This window comes from Colletotrichum graminicola (genome assembly GCF_000149035.1).
Source record: "Colletotrichum graminicola M1.001 genomic scaffold supercont1.27, whole genome shotgun sequence".
NCBI lineage: Eukaryota > Fungi > Ascomycota > Sordariomycetes > Glomerellales > Glomerellaceae > Colletotrichum > Colletotrichum graminicola.
The window spans coordinates 191,921-206,556 of NW_007361031.1; the positions used below are offsets into that span (position 1 = coordinate 191,921).

General features: G+C 53.3%; 3 protein-coding genes across 3 annotated transcripts; 2 read left to right on the forward strand and 1 right to left on the reverse strand.

The window, feature by feature from the left end:
• Window positions 1-320: 320 nt before the first annotated feature.
• Window positions 321-3,438, forward strand: GLRG_06689 (uncharacterized protein; the record flags this gene model as incomplete). The annotated part of the gene is made up of 3 exons (XM_008097543.1): window positions 321-439; window positions 540-2,638; window positions 2,696-3,438. The coding sequence occupies 3 exons, from the start codon at window positions 321-323 to the stop codon at window positions 3,436-3,438; spliced, it is 2,961 nt and encodes a 986-aa protein (XP_008095734.1).
• A 3,003-nt stretch (window positions 3,439-6,441) lies between these two features.
• Window positions 6,442-7,008, reverse strand: GLRG_06690 (uncharacterized protein; the record flags this gene model as incomplete). The annotated part of the gene is made up of 1 exon (XM_008097544.1): window positions 6,442-7,008. The coding sequence occupies one exon, from the start codon at window positions 7,006-7,008 to the stop codon at window positions 6,442-6,444; it is 567 nt and encodes a 188-aa protein (XP_008095735.1).
• Window positions 7,009-11,521: 4,513 nt separating this feature from the next.
• On the forward strand, window positions 11,522-11,850 carry GLRG_06691 (uncharacterized protein; the record flags this gene model as incomplete). The annotated part of the gene is made up of 2 exons (XM_008097545.1): window positions 11,522-11,568; window positions 11,655-11,850. The coding sequence occupies 2 exons, from the start codon at window positions 11,522-11,524 to the stop codon at window positions 11,848-11,850; spliced, it is 243 nt and encodes an 80-aa protein (XP_008095736.1).
• Window positions 11,851-14,636: the final 2,786 nt, after the last annotated feature.

Here is a 14,636-nt window from a genome sequence, read left to right on the forward strand (position 1 = left end):
TGAGTGAGTGTTCAGTTCAGGAGGACGCAGACTGTGCGTATTACATAATGCGCCCATCGTTCACGTGCATGAAGGAGCTTGGACCACATGCGACCGACCTTAACTTTGGGGCGGCGGCACACGGGCCCGGCGGTAGCCTCCATGACGTTGGTGCGCTGCAGGGTCTTGGATCATTACCCACTGAGCCAGTGTCACCCCGCCAAGCGGACCTTGGACCGCCCTAAAAGTAAGTTGCGGGACCACCCCAAGCTCTCCCAGTCTTCCTCAAACAACATCTCCAGATCCAACTTACACCGCTCTCTCCCTCTTCCTCTCAAGCCATGGCCGCCTTTCTTCGACAAAAGCAGACAGGCCTGCAAAAGGACCTGTCTGCTTCCATTATTCCCGACCTCTTTGCGCCCGACTACCAGTCCACATACGGCATCAACTCGCAGGTTAGGTCAGTACTCGAGCTACCCCACGTGGACGCGCGTCGAATTCAGGGCATTCCGCAATGTGTATCGCACTCTGAAGACTCATACTGACGGGAAACGCTGCAGCTGCTTAGCCTACGATCCGATCCAGTCGCTTCTCGCAATCGCGACCAACGAATCTAAATTTGGCCCTGGCAAGATCTTCGTTTTCGGCCAGAGCAGAGTCCACAAGGTCATCGAGCCGCCAAGGCGCACATCTTTTCGCTCGCTCCACTTCGCCGCCAACCGACTCGTCTCCCTTGACGCCAAGAACGAGCTGGGAATATGGGATCTCGACACTGCAAAACGCATCGCCGGCCTCGTCTGCCCTGGTCATGTTGCCTGCCTCCTCACGGACCCCATGCTTGACTGGGCCTTCCTTGGCCTAGCCACCGGAGAGGTCTTGGCCTATGACCTGGACAGGGAGAATATCACAAGGTCATTCCGGTTACCAAACTTTTGGAAAGAGAAGGATCCCAACGCTCGTGTCGTTGGGCTGGTGAGCATCGCGCTGCACCCTAGAGACATTGGGCAGATGCTCATCGCGTACACGACGGGCGCCGTCATCTACTCATTCAAGCAGAACAAACCAATCAAGTTCTTCGAGTATGTCCTGCAACCCGGCGCACCCGGCGGAGGAGGAGAGTCCCCGGACACTGTTCGCCGACCAAGGCTTTCGCACGCCCTGTGGCACCCCACGGGCACCTTTATCATGACGGCCCACGACGACGGCAGCATGGTGTTCTGGGACCCCAAGGATGGCCGCATGATCATGGCCAGAACTATAAACGAGATGAAGGTCGACCAGCCATCACCGAACGCAGGCCATGTCGGCTACACGGAGCCATACGCACGCATCGCTTGGTGCTGTAAAGACAATCCTGACGACACTGGGTTGCTGATCGCTGGCGGCCTCAGTCCTGATGCTCCTCAAAAGGGGCTCACCTTCATCGAGCTTGGACAAACTCCCATCTATGCCACTTCATCATGGCAAGTCCTCCAAGATCACTTACAGGGAAAACGCCAGATCACCTTGCCGACACCGCCGGGTGCTCAGGTCGTCGACTTTCTGCTTATTCCTCGCTCCTCGCCCTACTTCGCGGGCGCACAGGACCCCATTGCTGTAATGACACTCCTCTCTTCCGGCGAGCTTCTGACCATGAGCTTTCCCTCGGGATACCCCATCAGCCCGACGAATCAACTGCACCCGTCCGTCTCCTTTGTTCACCCGTATGTCAACAGGTTCGCTGTGCAAACCCTAGACCGTGGGCGTTGGCTCGGCATGGTGGAAACCAGAAACCATGGCGAACCGCTTTTGAAGGGCGGTGCCGAGGCGGCGAAGCCGAAGCGTAGATACGAGGGTCGCACCATCTTCCAGATAGCCCATGGCGACAGCACGGTGCGGTTATGGGATGCTGGCCATGCCGATGAAATCGAGAACCCGACCATGTTGCAGGTCGACGTTGCAAGATCGCTTGACCGCTACGAGGATGTTGATATCACGGCGATGCATCTGGCGCCGAACACGGGTGAGTTCGCAGTGGGGACTCGCACTGGTGAGGTAGTCCTCTACAAATGGGCCGGCAACAGATTTTTCGGCAAAGATCACCACGAGGACCTTCCGTCAAACCCAGGGTCTCTCACGGACATTAGTTCAAGGGCAGAGCCCGGTCTTAAGGAAGGCCTGCAGCCATGGCAGTTGTATGAGATGATGCAGGGACCCATCTCAGCCATTTGCGTCTCGGATGTTGGATTTGTGGGCGTCGGCTCGGAAGGCGGCTTTTTCAGCGTCATTGACCTGCGGGGTCCTTCGGTCATCTTCCAGACCTCCATGTCGGAGTTCGCCAAACACGAAAAGAGGTCGTCCTTCCTCAAGGGATCGCATAACGCTAGCCAAGGAAAAGAGTGGCCGGTAGGTATTGAATTCAGTGTCATGACACTTGAGGGCGATAACTACTCCAGCATCTGCTGTTTTGTGGGCACCAATCTGGGACGAGTAGCCACCTTCAAGATCCTGCCCTCTGGAAACAGCTACACCGTCAAGCTTGCTGGTGCCCAGCAGTTCGACGGCAAGGTCGTGGCCCTTTGCCCCATCCAAGCTGACACTGGCAAGCCTGCATACGCCACGGGACCCATTGTGGCAGGGCTCAGAAACGGCCAACAGGTCAATGGCGTTTTGGTTGCTGGTAAGTTCTTTGTACTCGTATGGGACTGTTTGTAATTTTGAGATTGACATAACCCAGTGACACAAACCGAGATCCGAATCTTTAAGCCTGCAAGCTCCAAGGGCGCATCCAAGACATTCGACGATATGCTGTACGATTCAGCAAATGTCACCGAGTTTGAGCTTCACGGTGTCGCCATCGTCGGCGTGTTTGGCGACCGCACGACCCGTGCGTTCTCTATCCCCGGCCTCAAAGAGATTGGGAAAGCATCACTTCCCATGCTCGATAGCAGCCGTAGCATCTCATCAGTGGTGACGCAGACTGGTGATATCTTCGGCTGGACCGGGCCTAGTGAGATTGCCATCCTCTCCGTATGGGGAACTGGTAAGGACCTTCCGGTCAGCGCGGATGTTCTCATCAACCCAGAGATTGTGACGCCGCCACGCCCTACTATCTCGAACATGCAATGGCTTTCCGGAACGCAGCACGTCTCCCCAACCGACCTCGACTTGCTCATCGACCCCAACCGTCCTCCCAGCAAACGGATGATCGCAGCGGCGGCGGCAGAGGCGAGGGCTGCACGGGCTGGTGGACAAGCGGGCTCCAGCAGCGCCGGCGGCGCTGCTGCCGGCAGTAACGAGGGTTGGGGCGATTATTTGACTAGACAGCTCAACGAGCGCACCGAGAAACTCAATATCATGAGTGACAATATGGATAACCTGCAAAACCAGAGCCAGGGGTGGGCAGACGATGTGGGCAAGTACCTCAACAAACAGAAAAGGAATGTCGTTCTTGGCGGCCTCAAGAGCAAGTTCTTCTAGACATGTGTTACGAAACGAGTAATGGCTGCGACGGCCGAGAGCGGATATGTTTCCGGCGGGCTTTTCCTACGATTAGGGCGTTTGTTCATCAATTAGGACTACTATGGGTTGAAAATTCGGTCTAGTTTCAGAAAAGAAAATCACTGCAGTTGAATATCATTATTTGTCATTTGTGAGTTCTGTCTTGCGTTCATCGTCCGGCTTGTCTGTCTCGACTTCGTCTCCCTGTCATGCTGTCTGCATCAATGACCCCCACCCTGTCCCTCTTGGATCGATCCACCGTGCTGATCTCTATCGATATCAAGCACCAACTCTTCATAGTGTGCGATCTTCACTTCGGTCCGCATATTTGTGGCGGTCGGTATGTGGCCTTCACCATGACGCGTTGGGGAGGTGGAGGGGGCGGTTCTCGGATCGAATTGACGGTTCGCTGGAGTTCAAACGGAGCCGTTCAAGTCCCTATCGCGTCAGCCCAAGGTAAAAAGCATGGGGAGTACTTGCCTGGCTTCTCCGAAGAGCTTCGACAGAGATGGTTCCGAGGTGGCTCGCGCACCGCGGCCAGGCCGATGGGTCTTTCCGAGTCCTAGCTTCAATGCTCTGTGAGGATTGTGGAGGGGAGCACCTACCTTGGGCGCGCCATTTGCGTCTCTTTTGCGGGCTGCTCAAAAGCAGAGAGGGCTGGCTACATGATGAGAAAAAGAGGTCGTACGAGTGGGTAACTCACAAAGAGAACTTGTACGTCGTGCCTGGCTGTGTGAGCATACGGTGTGTGCGCCTGTTATCAGCCACCCAAAGAGGGCGAGAAAGCTGCTCACATAGGTAGGACATAACTTCATAGGAGAGATATGTTCCTGGAATCAGCCATTTGCGTCAAACAAGGGGGACTTACAGATCAAAGTGAAAGGTTCCGTCACATGGTGCTGCAATGATTCGGTTTTCTGTCCACGTCAGTAGAATGAATACAAGAGATCACTCACAGCAATTCAGCAGCATGCGTTACGCTGATTCAGGGGAACTTGTTGTCAGCGTCCCACGACAGGATTGGAAGCCCCACCAAAGGCCTGAAAGACAGCTGCTTTGGGGTGTTCTAAACGGACCAGATTGCCTACTCAAACTAATTTAGTGAAGAAGGAATGGCACTTACCTTGGTTCCGGAGGTGAGGTCAATGGTGTATAGGGCCCTTGGAGTTGCTGTCATCGGTCAGTTAGGGAAGAGGGAAGAGGAGACTTACGACGGGTTCCAGTGTGGTATGTTCAAGACATCTTTACATCCGAGATACTGAATTTCGTCAGCGTATTAGCGGGCGGCGGGGGCTTACCTTTGGAGGGATGAGGAACAGGCACCTGCGGACAGTTGAAAGCTCCGGCTTCTAGCAAATATGAGTCTCGCACCTTGCAACACCAGTCGTTAGCACACATGACGAATGTTTGGAACTCACCAAGGGGAGAAAAGGAAGTCGTCGGGAAAGATAGCGCCTGGCTTGAGACGAAGATTGGCATCTGGATAGACCTGTGGCACGGGATATATAGACCCTTCGTCTAGAGCACAACCCTCGAGGTTGTCTCGTCTTTTCGGTGACTTTGTCCATGGGCTGTGGCTGGACAGGAGACCGCTTTGTTTCGTCAAAGGAGGCAAGGGCTTGCAGAGACCGAGTCATCGGTCGCACCTGAAAGAAGGGCCTTGTACCAAAATCCCGTCGAGGCAGTGGTTCCCCATTGTGCGGTTTCTATTTATTTCAATGGACCAAGCCTGCCAATTGGCCCTTTTCGGGTTCGGCCCGTTGTTCTTGGTTCCTGAAAGCGGCCGCTTGGGCCTCTTTCTTCAAATGGCAGTCAACAAGATACTCGGCCTGTATGCCTGAAAGAAAACTCGGCGAGCCTTGCCAATGAATCGAGCTACAAGGAACTCGAGACAAGGTCGAAGACAACCGCGATGTATATGTAGCAGAGTCTGTTCGATTAGGCTCTACACTGCCATGGATTATTGAGCGACGCGGCAGGTGGTCCGATGTACATACAGGCTGCCCGTCAAATAACATGGATGAATCGCTTTGTTTTGGCAAAGTGGCTGCGAATCAGGACGAACATCGGTAAACAATGACATGTATTTCTTTGATCTCCGAGCATGGAAAAACCCAGGAACTCGGTATGGTCGAGAGTTAGTCGAGGAAACTCGACACTCGATGCTTTCCGTCGTCTAGAACATGGTCATCAGGAAATACTATCGGAGAGGGAGGGACGATGCACCAGCGCCGGAATGAATGATATACTGCAAGGGACAGCTGCTTTATCGGCTCACGGTAGTATGCAAGCTTTAATCAACATTTAGAGTCACGTCGACCAGGCTGAAAGCTTTAATCACGAGGGTCGTTGGGATCTGGGGAAGGGGGGGGTTCAGAGCAGCGCGGCGGATGTGGTATAGTGAGGAAGTGGAGGGTGTGCTTCGACATTGCATCTAACAACATCAATCAATTTCCTTTAGTATCATTCCAGTTGTACCAACTGAGACAGCAGTAGCAACAGTACCCATTCTACCACGTTGAACGACTGGCTCTTCATACTCAGAATGCCGGCTTACTTGGACTCTTGCGGTGTTGGAATAGCAAAGAGACGCGGCAGGACTCGAATACTAATACAACTGCCGGAGTTCTCTGCCATACATACGGTTACAGGTCTCTCTGTCTACAGCCACGGCCGAGGCGACGGCGTTGCGTTTCGGTAGAGTTAACTAACACGATTTTCTATTACCGGGAGACCGAGATCGTCTCCGCTGAATCCGTTTGATGACACTTATTGCTGCTTGGTATTCAACAATGGCGGTCAAGACGTTGCACCCCTCGACAACGTGACCGGAGATGTACTGGTTGTTACGAGTATCATTCCGTAGAGAAACATTCATCGCATGCTCCTCATACTCAAGTCTTCAGTTGCGTATTTCTTGATGTTTAATGTACGCTCAATATTGAAGCTCTATCTAGGGTCTGTGATCGTGCTTTCGGAAGCTCATGCAGCCGTTCCGGCTCCGGACCTTGCAGCCTCCCCGGACAGGTGGGCAGCGGTGGGCATAACACCGGTGGTTGCGATCCTCGGCGCAGCCGGGTCCGTCTCGACCGTGCTAGCGGCCGAGACGAGCGAGTGCCGGGCCGGCGTATCGCTATCCCATTCCTCTTCATCGCTGACGACGAACGCGTCCCCGTCCTCGGGTGGCGGGTTGCCCTCCGGCACTCGGTCCCCATCCTCCGGCACTTGCTCGACCTCCGCTGTAATCTGGAGCGGTCCGTGCTCGAGGACATATCGCGAACCAATCCTGTGCAGCCGCTGGATGTCCTTGCGCTGCTTTTCATGTAGTTCGATCGCCTCCGCGAGCTTCTGCTTGGTCAGTGTGAGCGAGTTGAGGATCTCCTTTTTTTCCGACTTGGCCTTGGAAACATCCCTGCGCCAGGCCACAATGACGAGTAAGCAGGTCAATAAGAGGGGAATACTTAACCCGACTGAGAAGGCCGCCAGGTAACTATAGGGCGAATCATCACTTTTGGAGTAACGGGGAGAAAGGGCTTCGTAGAGAGGCATTGCGAAGTTCGTCTAGCGGTTGTTAGTGGAGGGGGCTGGCCAAGGCTTGTACGTTACCGTTTCTTTGTAATTTTTGAGGTTTGATGTGCGTATGTTATGTTGGATGTCTTGGGAATAAGCGAATAAAAGAGAGACGGGGAGCCGTCCCTTGATATGGAAAATCCATGAGGACCCCAAGCGTTCGAACAACGGGGTAACAACGCATTGTTCATGGGAACTGGTGAACAACATGCCTGCGTCTTGACAGGAAAATGGCATTTGTCTGCATGAAAGGCTCTGGCGACGACAAGGTACACAAAGCAATTGTGAGCCCGAGGATTGACTTGTTCAAAGCATACTCGACGACGAGAAGAGAACGGCGTGCCACGAACAAAGACCTGTAAGACTGCGGACTGCCATGACCCCGAAAATCTTTGATGATGAGGCTCCCTAACGAGTCAGTCAGACAGCTGTGTTCCTAATCAGGGTTTCTTGATTGGGTCGTTGGTGCAGAATCTGGCAGCGCTGCAGCGTTGATCTTCCTGGGCAGTGAATCAAGGCAGCCGGTATCGAGAGCGCACAAAGGCGGTCAGAACCTTTGCTGAAGGATATTACTTGCCGTTGAAGGAAAGAAAAGCAAATAATGCATGCAATTAACTCGGTCTGGGATTTGGAGTGAACACCATCTAGCCCCCCCCCCCCCCCTGACAGCACATCAACAGACAAAAGCAATGTTATTCGCCATGAAAAAAACGTTGCACACCCTTCTGGGGAAGTGTGCATGGGGCATTGGACTGGAACGTCACCAAATGTATTTGGGTTGCGCATTTTAAGTGACTGGTTCATCGATAGCTGTGCCGTCGGGAGGCGGCCCTCCCGTACATTTGTGATGTTTGCCTACCCGATCCTGCACCTTTCCCTTAGTGATACAAGTCACAGGAAAAGTCAGGGGCTGAGAAAGGTGGTTTAGGACTATGGGTGTCTGCATGTATGATGTGCTTTTGGTGTTCAGCGTCGACCTGGTGTCACGATTTCTTCTTCGTCAGCATGGTCTTCTAAACATAACTATGGGGCAGAAAAAAAGATCAGCATGCCCACACATGGTGTGTACCTTTTGGGAATTAGTCTGCTCTTATTGTCCGTGGCATGAGTGAGTTCCTGGGGTGTCTATAGAGAAAAAAACGTCCACCCTATGTACAAAGAAAAAAAAAAGAAAAAAAAAGAAAAGAACACGGAGGCCGGCTGTCGATCTGCGAGTGTATATGATGTGGCCCGAAACAAGCATGCTGCAGAAGAGACATAAGGCTGCGTCTCTTCACCGCCGTGGCCTCCGAGATACGAACCCCTTCATCATGTTGGAGCGGCCACATGTTGCATGACCCAAGTCTCAGTACAGGCTTGCTAATAAATATGATATGCGATGCACAGTTGATAGCACTTTGGTTGACCGGAATGCGTTAAGCAGTGGGTCGTTTTCAAATTCAACGAGGTATTTTCAAAACCGATTTGGTAGTTAGGGTAAAGGATGTCGAGGGTTGCGGGCGTAAAGAAGGTGACTTGGCAATGATTTGCATTTCGACGAACGAGGCGTCCTGGTGTCAACTCTGGTATTCACCAGCATGGATTGTCGCGCCAAGCCGGCACGCCAAACCCAGGTTCCATCAATGGCCATAGTATCACCTTTCGATGGGCTGAAGCTGTATTCCCCGACTGCCTTGAGCCCCCCCACAAGTATTTGTCCTAACACATAATGTTGGACGGAGTACATACTTGACAGCATGTCAGTGGTTCGTAAGCCACTCACAATGGGCGGCTTTGGCTGTTGAATATCTGTGCGAAGAGCATTACGGTGCTCCATATCGGGAGAGGATAGATGAAGATGCACCAAAGAAGCTGCCAGATGTCATGGAAAACGTGATGTGAAAGATTGACCCGATGCTCGCGGTTGCCAAGGGTGTTTATTTGTGGCAAGAGGCTCTATGCTGGGGATACGTTGGCTATCGACTAGCTGCATGCTGTCACCTCATGTCAATCTTCACGTCCGATGTGCGTCTTGAAAAGAAAGAAGCTAGAGTCTCGGAACAACTCCACCGTAGTCTTCGGGAGGGACGCAGCCGTTCATCTCATGTTCTGGCAATAGAAACGCTGCAAAGCAAGTCAGACATGGGGTGAGGATGGAGGTGAGCAGGGTATGAGGGACATGAAATCAATCATGATCTACCATGCCGCTATAGCAGGCTATGGCCCTTGCTGCTTCTACCGCTCGATCAGTGTAGGTACGTCAGATGATGAGGGGCATGACAGGGCTAGTCGCCGGCCCGGCAAAGGAATGCACAGGTGTACTGCATGGTACTTTTCCTCGGATGACTGGCAACATTCTCTCTCCTCTTTGGGGAAGCAGGACAGGATCCCCTGTCTGTTATTTGAGATACTCAGCCAAGTGCCGTAGTGTAAGGTGGATGTGGTTGGACCCGGCGTAGAGTTACAGGGTGTACACTTACACTACCTGGTAGTTTAGCTGAGGGCGGAGATTAGGTGTCGACATCGCATCGCCATCGGAACAGGCAGTAGTGTACGGGGTACGTACTTGCTGACGAGGGTTCTGGCATGGTTCTGACAGGGGCCAAAAGAAGAAGCAGGGATCGAGCCTGCTTGTCATGTACCTGATCCGGTCTTTCCCTGCCCATCACTTCAACATGGGTAAATACACTTTGTATCCTTTGCCCCTCTCCCCCCTCCTTCCTTCCCAGGCCAAGCGAAAGGAAATGACGGGAAAGAGCTATCAGCCCACCTCCCCTTCGTTACATACATACATACCTACACCTACCTCCTCAGTTGCCTACTACTACTTGCTCACCGCCATCTCCCACAATCACTTCCGCCCTTCTTTTCCAAGTCCCAACTTGGCCCGACACGATTGACGATGATGGGCGCCCTCTTCCTGTACACGCCTCCCCGACAGCATTTCCTCAGCAAATTTCGTCGGACGCCATTGCTTCCCCGGCGCACACTGCGACAGCTGCAGAGTACGAACACCTGGGCACCTTTCTCTCCATGATCCACGCCCGTCATCGCCACGACTACTAGAGTCGACGCTAAAAGTCCTTCGAGCTTCCAACCACACCCCACCACTGTTTCATGTGTTCGTGAGTTGTTCATCCCCTCATATCCAAGTCTCGATAACAGGTATTCATGTCCTTCCAGCCACGCTTGCTCGTTTCTCCTGCCGGCCGCCACTTGCCTCCTTCTCCGTCCGGTTCTCCTTTGCGGTTTCTGAGACCCTCCGGTCTTCACACCTACCTCGAGATAGTGCTTAAGCCAACCAGTCAAGCAGGACGTCACAACCCCCTCGTGGCAGCCATTGGCCTATGGACGAGCGCATGTCGCTCAAGCCGGGGCACCAAAACACACACTTCACACCGCAAAATTGGCCCTTGGCCGAGACTACGCCCTTTTCCATCTTCTACGATGGTCCCACACTTTGCGACTCGTCCCAATAGCTCGATTCCGCGTGTGTGAAGTTCTGTTTTCTGTCATCTCCACACCCTGTTCACCCTTTTGAGCTGCATGGACGCGTCTGCTTTCCGAGACAGGCCAGCCAGCCTGTCCTGTTCCCCTCCTTCGAAGGTTTCGTGATTGTCACCACACGTTAGGTCGCCCGCCGCCATGATGCTTACGAAGTTGGCCAAAACTTTTCTTGGTCATTCATGGTCGCTTTGGGGGCCTTTTTCATGCAATCTTGTTGTCACCCACGCAACTCCCTAATACTCTTTTAGCTCCGAATCTTCCCTCCCGCCCTTCTCCAGCCTGCTTCTTCATCTTCCAATGCCCCGCCGCCCTTTACACTGGCCCAATACTGAGAAACGATTTAGAGTCTGACTGATGCATGAGACAGACTTTGCTCTTGGAACCTACCACCCTTTTCCCTTGTATCCCCTGTTTCTGGCCCTATTCTTGTTCCTGTGGGGCCGCCTTCTGATAGAAAAGAGATTGTGATTGTTGCAGATAGGTGTAGTGACGGCTGAATTATCTTCGGTACGGAGGAAGAAGTGAGGCTAACTTTAGACTCGACGCAGTGACTCGGGGTTGCACTTTTACCTGGTCGTCTTCTTGGCGATCATCTGTACCCTAGATGTCCCAACCCAGGTGATCCGACGACATTGAATTGCCAAGGCACACCCCGGGGGTTTCCTTCACCACCGATTTACTTACCACCACGCCTTGATGAGATTTCCAACGCGACCCGATCAGGCGTCCAGCATCTGGTTCGCATATTCTATGTGTTCGTCGTCTCCTTCTTCGGCCTCTTCTACTAAAAAGGGACCTCATGAACCATACCGACTCATGGACCTGTCCCCATCCATCTCCTTTCTTTCCATCTCATCGTCCCAGCAGTCGTTGCTTGGATCAAGACCCTCCACCTTGTAGTATTTGCTCGCTTCTTTGAAAAACGACACCTCGGCCGTTCCCAGATATTCTTTGCACAACATTACTTCTTTCTTTACTTTACCTACGATACCCTTCATACTTCGCCATGCCAGCCAGCCACACCTCCTCTATGGATAACAACACCGGCAGCCAGTAAGTCTTTCCATTATTATCTCCCCTCCCCTCCCCACTGCGGAAAGCCATACAGCACTTCTGATTAATTGCTAATATAGAACAAGGGGCAGCTGGTCTGCCAGTCGGCCTGCACCTGACGAGAAGCCCTCGAGAGACGTCCGCCTTGACAAGTTCAAGAGCGACAAGGACTACGACCTCGCCCATCGAGTTCATTCGGGCGAACAACGGCCTTCTTCACTGGACGAAATGCTTGGCCAACACCTCAACAATCTACCGCAGACGACCACGAACGGGAATTGACGCTTCGACGGCTCTCCTCTCCTGCATCCGCAGCTGTGTACAATACGGGTTACAACTCCTCCTTCTTCGACGACACTGTATCATCATTACCCTGTTACAAAACTCTGTCTTTTAGGGATTCTTCTTTACACATTTGGTCATGGATATAGAAAAAGAAAAGGTGTCAATTTTTGTAGGTCAGTGGCGGAAGAATTATGTCAAGCGTTTAGCCACTGGTTTCGGTAGGCGGCACTCAGCACAAATGCATGATATTCGGTTCTTCATCACTGTCCGTAATCTTCGCACAACTCATGATGTAACACCGAACATCTGGCCGACGGTTCTTTGCTATGGGCTTCTGCGTCTCTACTTCGTCATCGCTCAACGTCGTCACGATCCAGCTCTATTGCAGGGTAAATGACGCGTCATTGGTCGAGCATCCGCCAAAACTCAGTAACTGGCGCTGGATTTTTTGTCTACTTTGGGTACCTCAGGTGGGATCGCGGGGTGACTGGGGGGGGGACCGCCAGCATCGAGGACAGGCCCCCCCCCCCCCCCCGAAGCGATCCAGTTCGTGGGCTCCCTCTCCCCTAGGGGGCCGAACTTCTCCCCACAGTTTTCTGCCAAGTGCAAGGTAAAGAAACTAGTGGAGGGATTACAGGGGGCGGGAGTTAGTGTATGTGTGTGCGTGCAAGGAACAACCCAAGGCGTCCCTGCGAACCCGACAAAGTGGACAGCTGCTAGTGGGCTGCCTCCCTGCACGTCTGGTAGGGCGGGCGGCACGGGTTGGCATGTGGTAGTGTAGTGAGACCGAATAAGGGGGCCGGTACACCATGGTCAGTGGGGAGGAGCCTCCGAAACGCATCTCCCGGTCTGGAGTCCGGCTGCCGTCAACTGGGCCTGGGCTAGTCGATATAGTCCAAGCAATGTGTCAACTCACCTGGCGAGTGTTTGAACCCATGAAGATAACACTCACCTTCCCAGCCGTCGCGTAGCAATGCAATATGCTCAATCCTCCCCCCAATCAGCTGCGCTCGAAGATGGAAACCAGGAGTTTCCGGCGCTGTCGACGGAAAAAGAACAAGAAAAAAAGAGACCCTCCTCGGAATGATTTGCCTGCTTCTCTTAGACGGAGAGGATGGCTGGACTGGTAGTTCTTAATTGGTCAATCTGGCCTGGACGCCTCGGCCGTGTAGTTGGTCTTCTTCCAGAGGCTGGGCCGCCGACCACCGACGGGCTGACCCACGGCCCGCCGCGTCTGTGTGACCTCACGGACGATGCGGAAGGGAACGCGCCATACCAGCCATCTGGAACGGCACCGTTGAACGTATGAGAATCAGCTTTGAAGGCCGGGCCGAGCGGTCGAGGTCTGAGGGTGCTCTGGGCGTCTCGAAGCCACGAGGTTGTGGGCGTGCGGGTTGGATCGGTAACGCCACAAGCGAGAGTCTATTTGAGACCGTCCCTTAGTCCCGCCCGCTGCCGGGGCGCAGCCGTCTCTCTTTAAGAGAAAATACAAAGAAAGAAAAAAGAAAAAGACAAAAAAAAAAGCAGTAAAGACGGCCATCTTCGCATTCAGCCCCGACCTCTTGTCTGCTGGTCCCGCCGGCGGAACCTCGCATTGCCAGGCCAGCGGCGGCAACATAAAGCTTGAAGCATGTCCTCTTAGGACCGGGCGGGAAAACACAAACATGTGTCCGACCAACAACTGTAATTCCAACGACGCCAGTGCCTCCCTTGCCGAGAAAAAAAAGACCGATGGTTCTCGAGCGAAGAGGATGACGAAATGCTTCTTCTCAACTTGTTTACAATAGTCTGACTGCTCTATTCCTTTTTTCGTTGTTTCGTTGTTACTCGGCCTTGGGACTCGTCTCGTTCATTTGTAGCAGCAAAGCTTCGGCTCTCCACGGCCGGAGACGTGTGGCTGACGAGCGGCGGCGATCCGGGGAGAGCTGGATACTACTTGCTGGCCATGACTGGGCTCCACACAGAGATCGTCAGGATGCGAGGTCACCAACACGGCGTCCACAATAAAGTTGGGCGTCAACGATGGGGCCCTGTCACTTGACGAAGTGACGGCGATGGAGTGTACCCCTGGGCTGCAGCATAGGATCGTCTGGATCCATGCGTTCTGCTCGGTGCCGAGCTTGACCTTGCCCAATCCCACCTACGATCGCAGGCGCCGAAGGAAACGATATTCCGGACATTTGCTTTAGCCTGGGGTACAGCGCCAGGATGAGGTCCAATCCAGACACTCAGACGGACGTTTGTGTCCAGCAGGCGCACTCGGCTCTTGCGCCTCTATCCTAGATATCTGCATGAGTCCAGATCAGGACGGCACGGCGTTGACCGAGAAAACAGGTATAAAAAAAATTAAAAATAAAAAAGAACCACCACCGGGTTCGATTCAGCGCGATGCCGGGCGGTAAACTCCTTGATCTAAGCAATGATTGGTGTCGCAAACATCGTCTTTTCGCTCAACAGCCTGCAGAATTCCATAGTGAGGTTCATCGTGTTGATACTGAGCGGAAGATCGGCAATAGTTGCTGCAATGCAGGTGGAGGCGGAGGAGGAGCAGTGTTTGCTCGAGGATCGACGCGAAGCAAAACACCGAGGGACATGCCCTGATGTGAAATCTGACATCACGACATGACCCTGCCGGCTTATATGCAATTCGGCCCTTTCAAGGGCCTCATACGTGCGTATGTGTCAACTCCGCCTATGAGAGAGCGCAGCTAGATACAGAACCCGTAGGCGCGCAATCTTGTTGCACACCATCCGGTTGCAAAGCGAGAAGGCTGTGCCACATC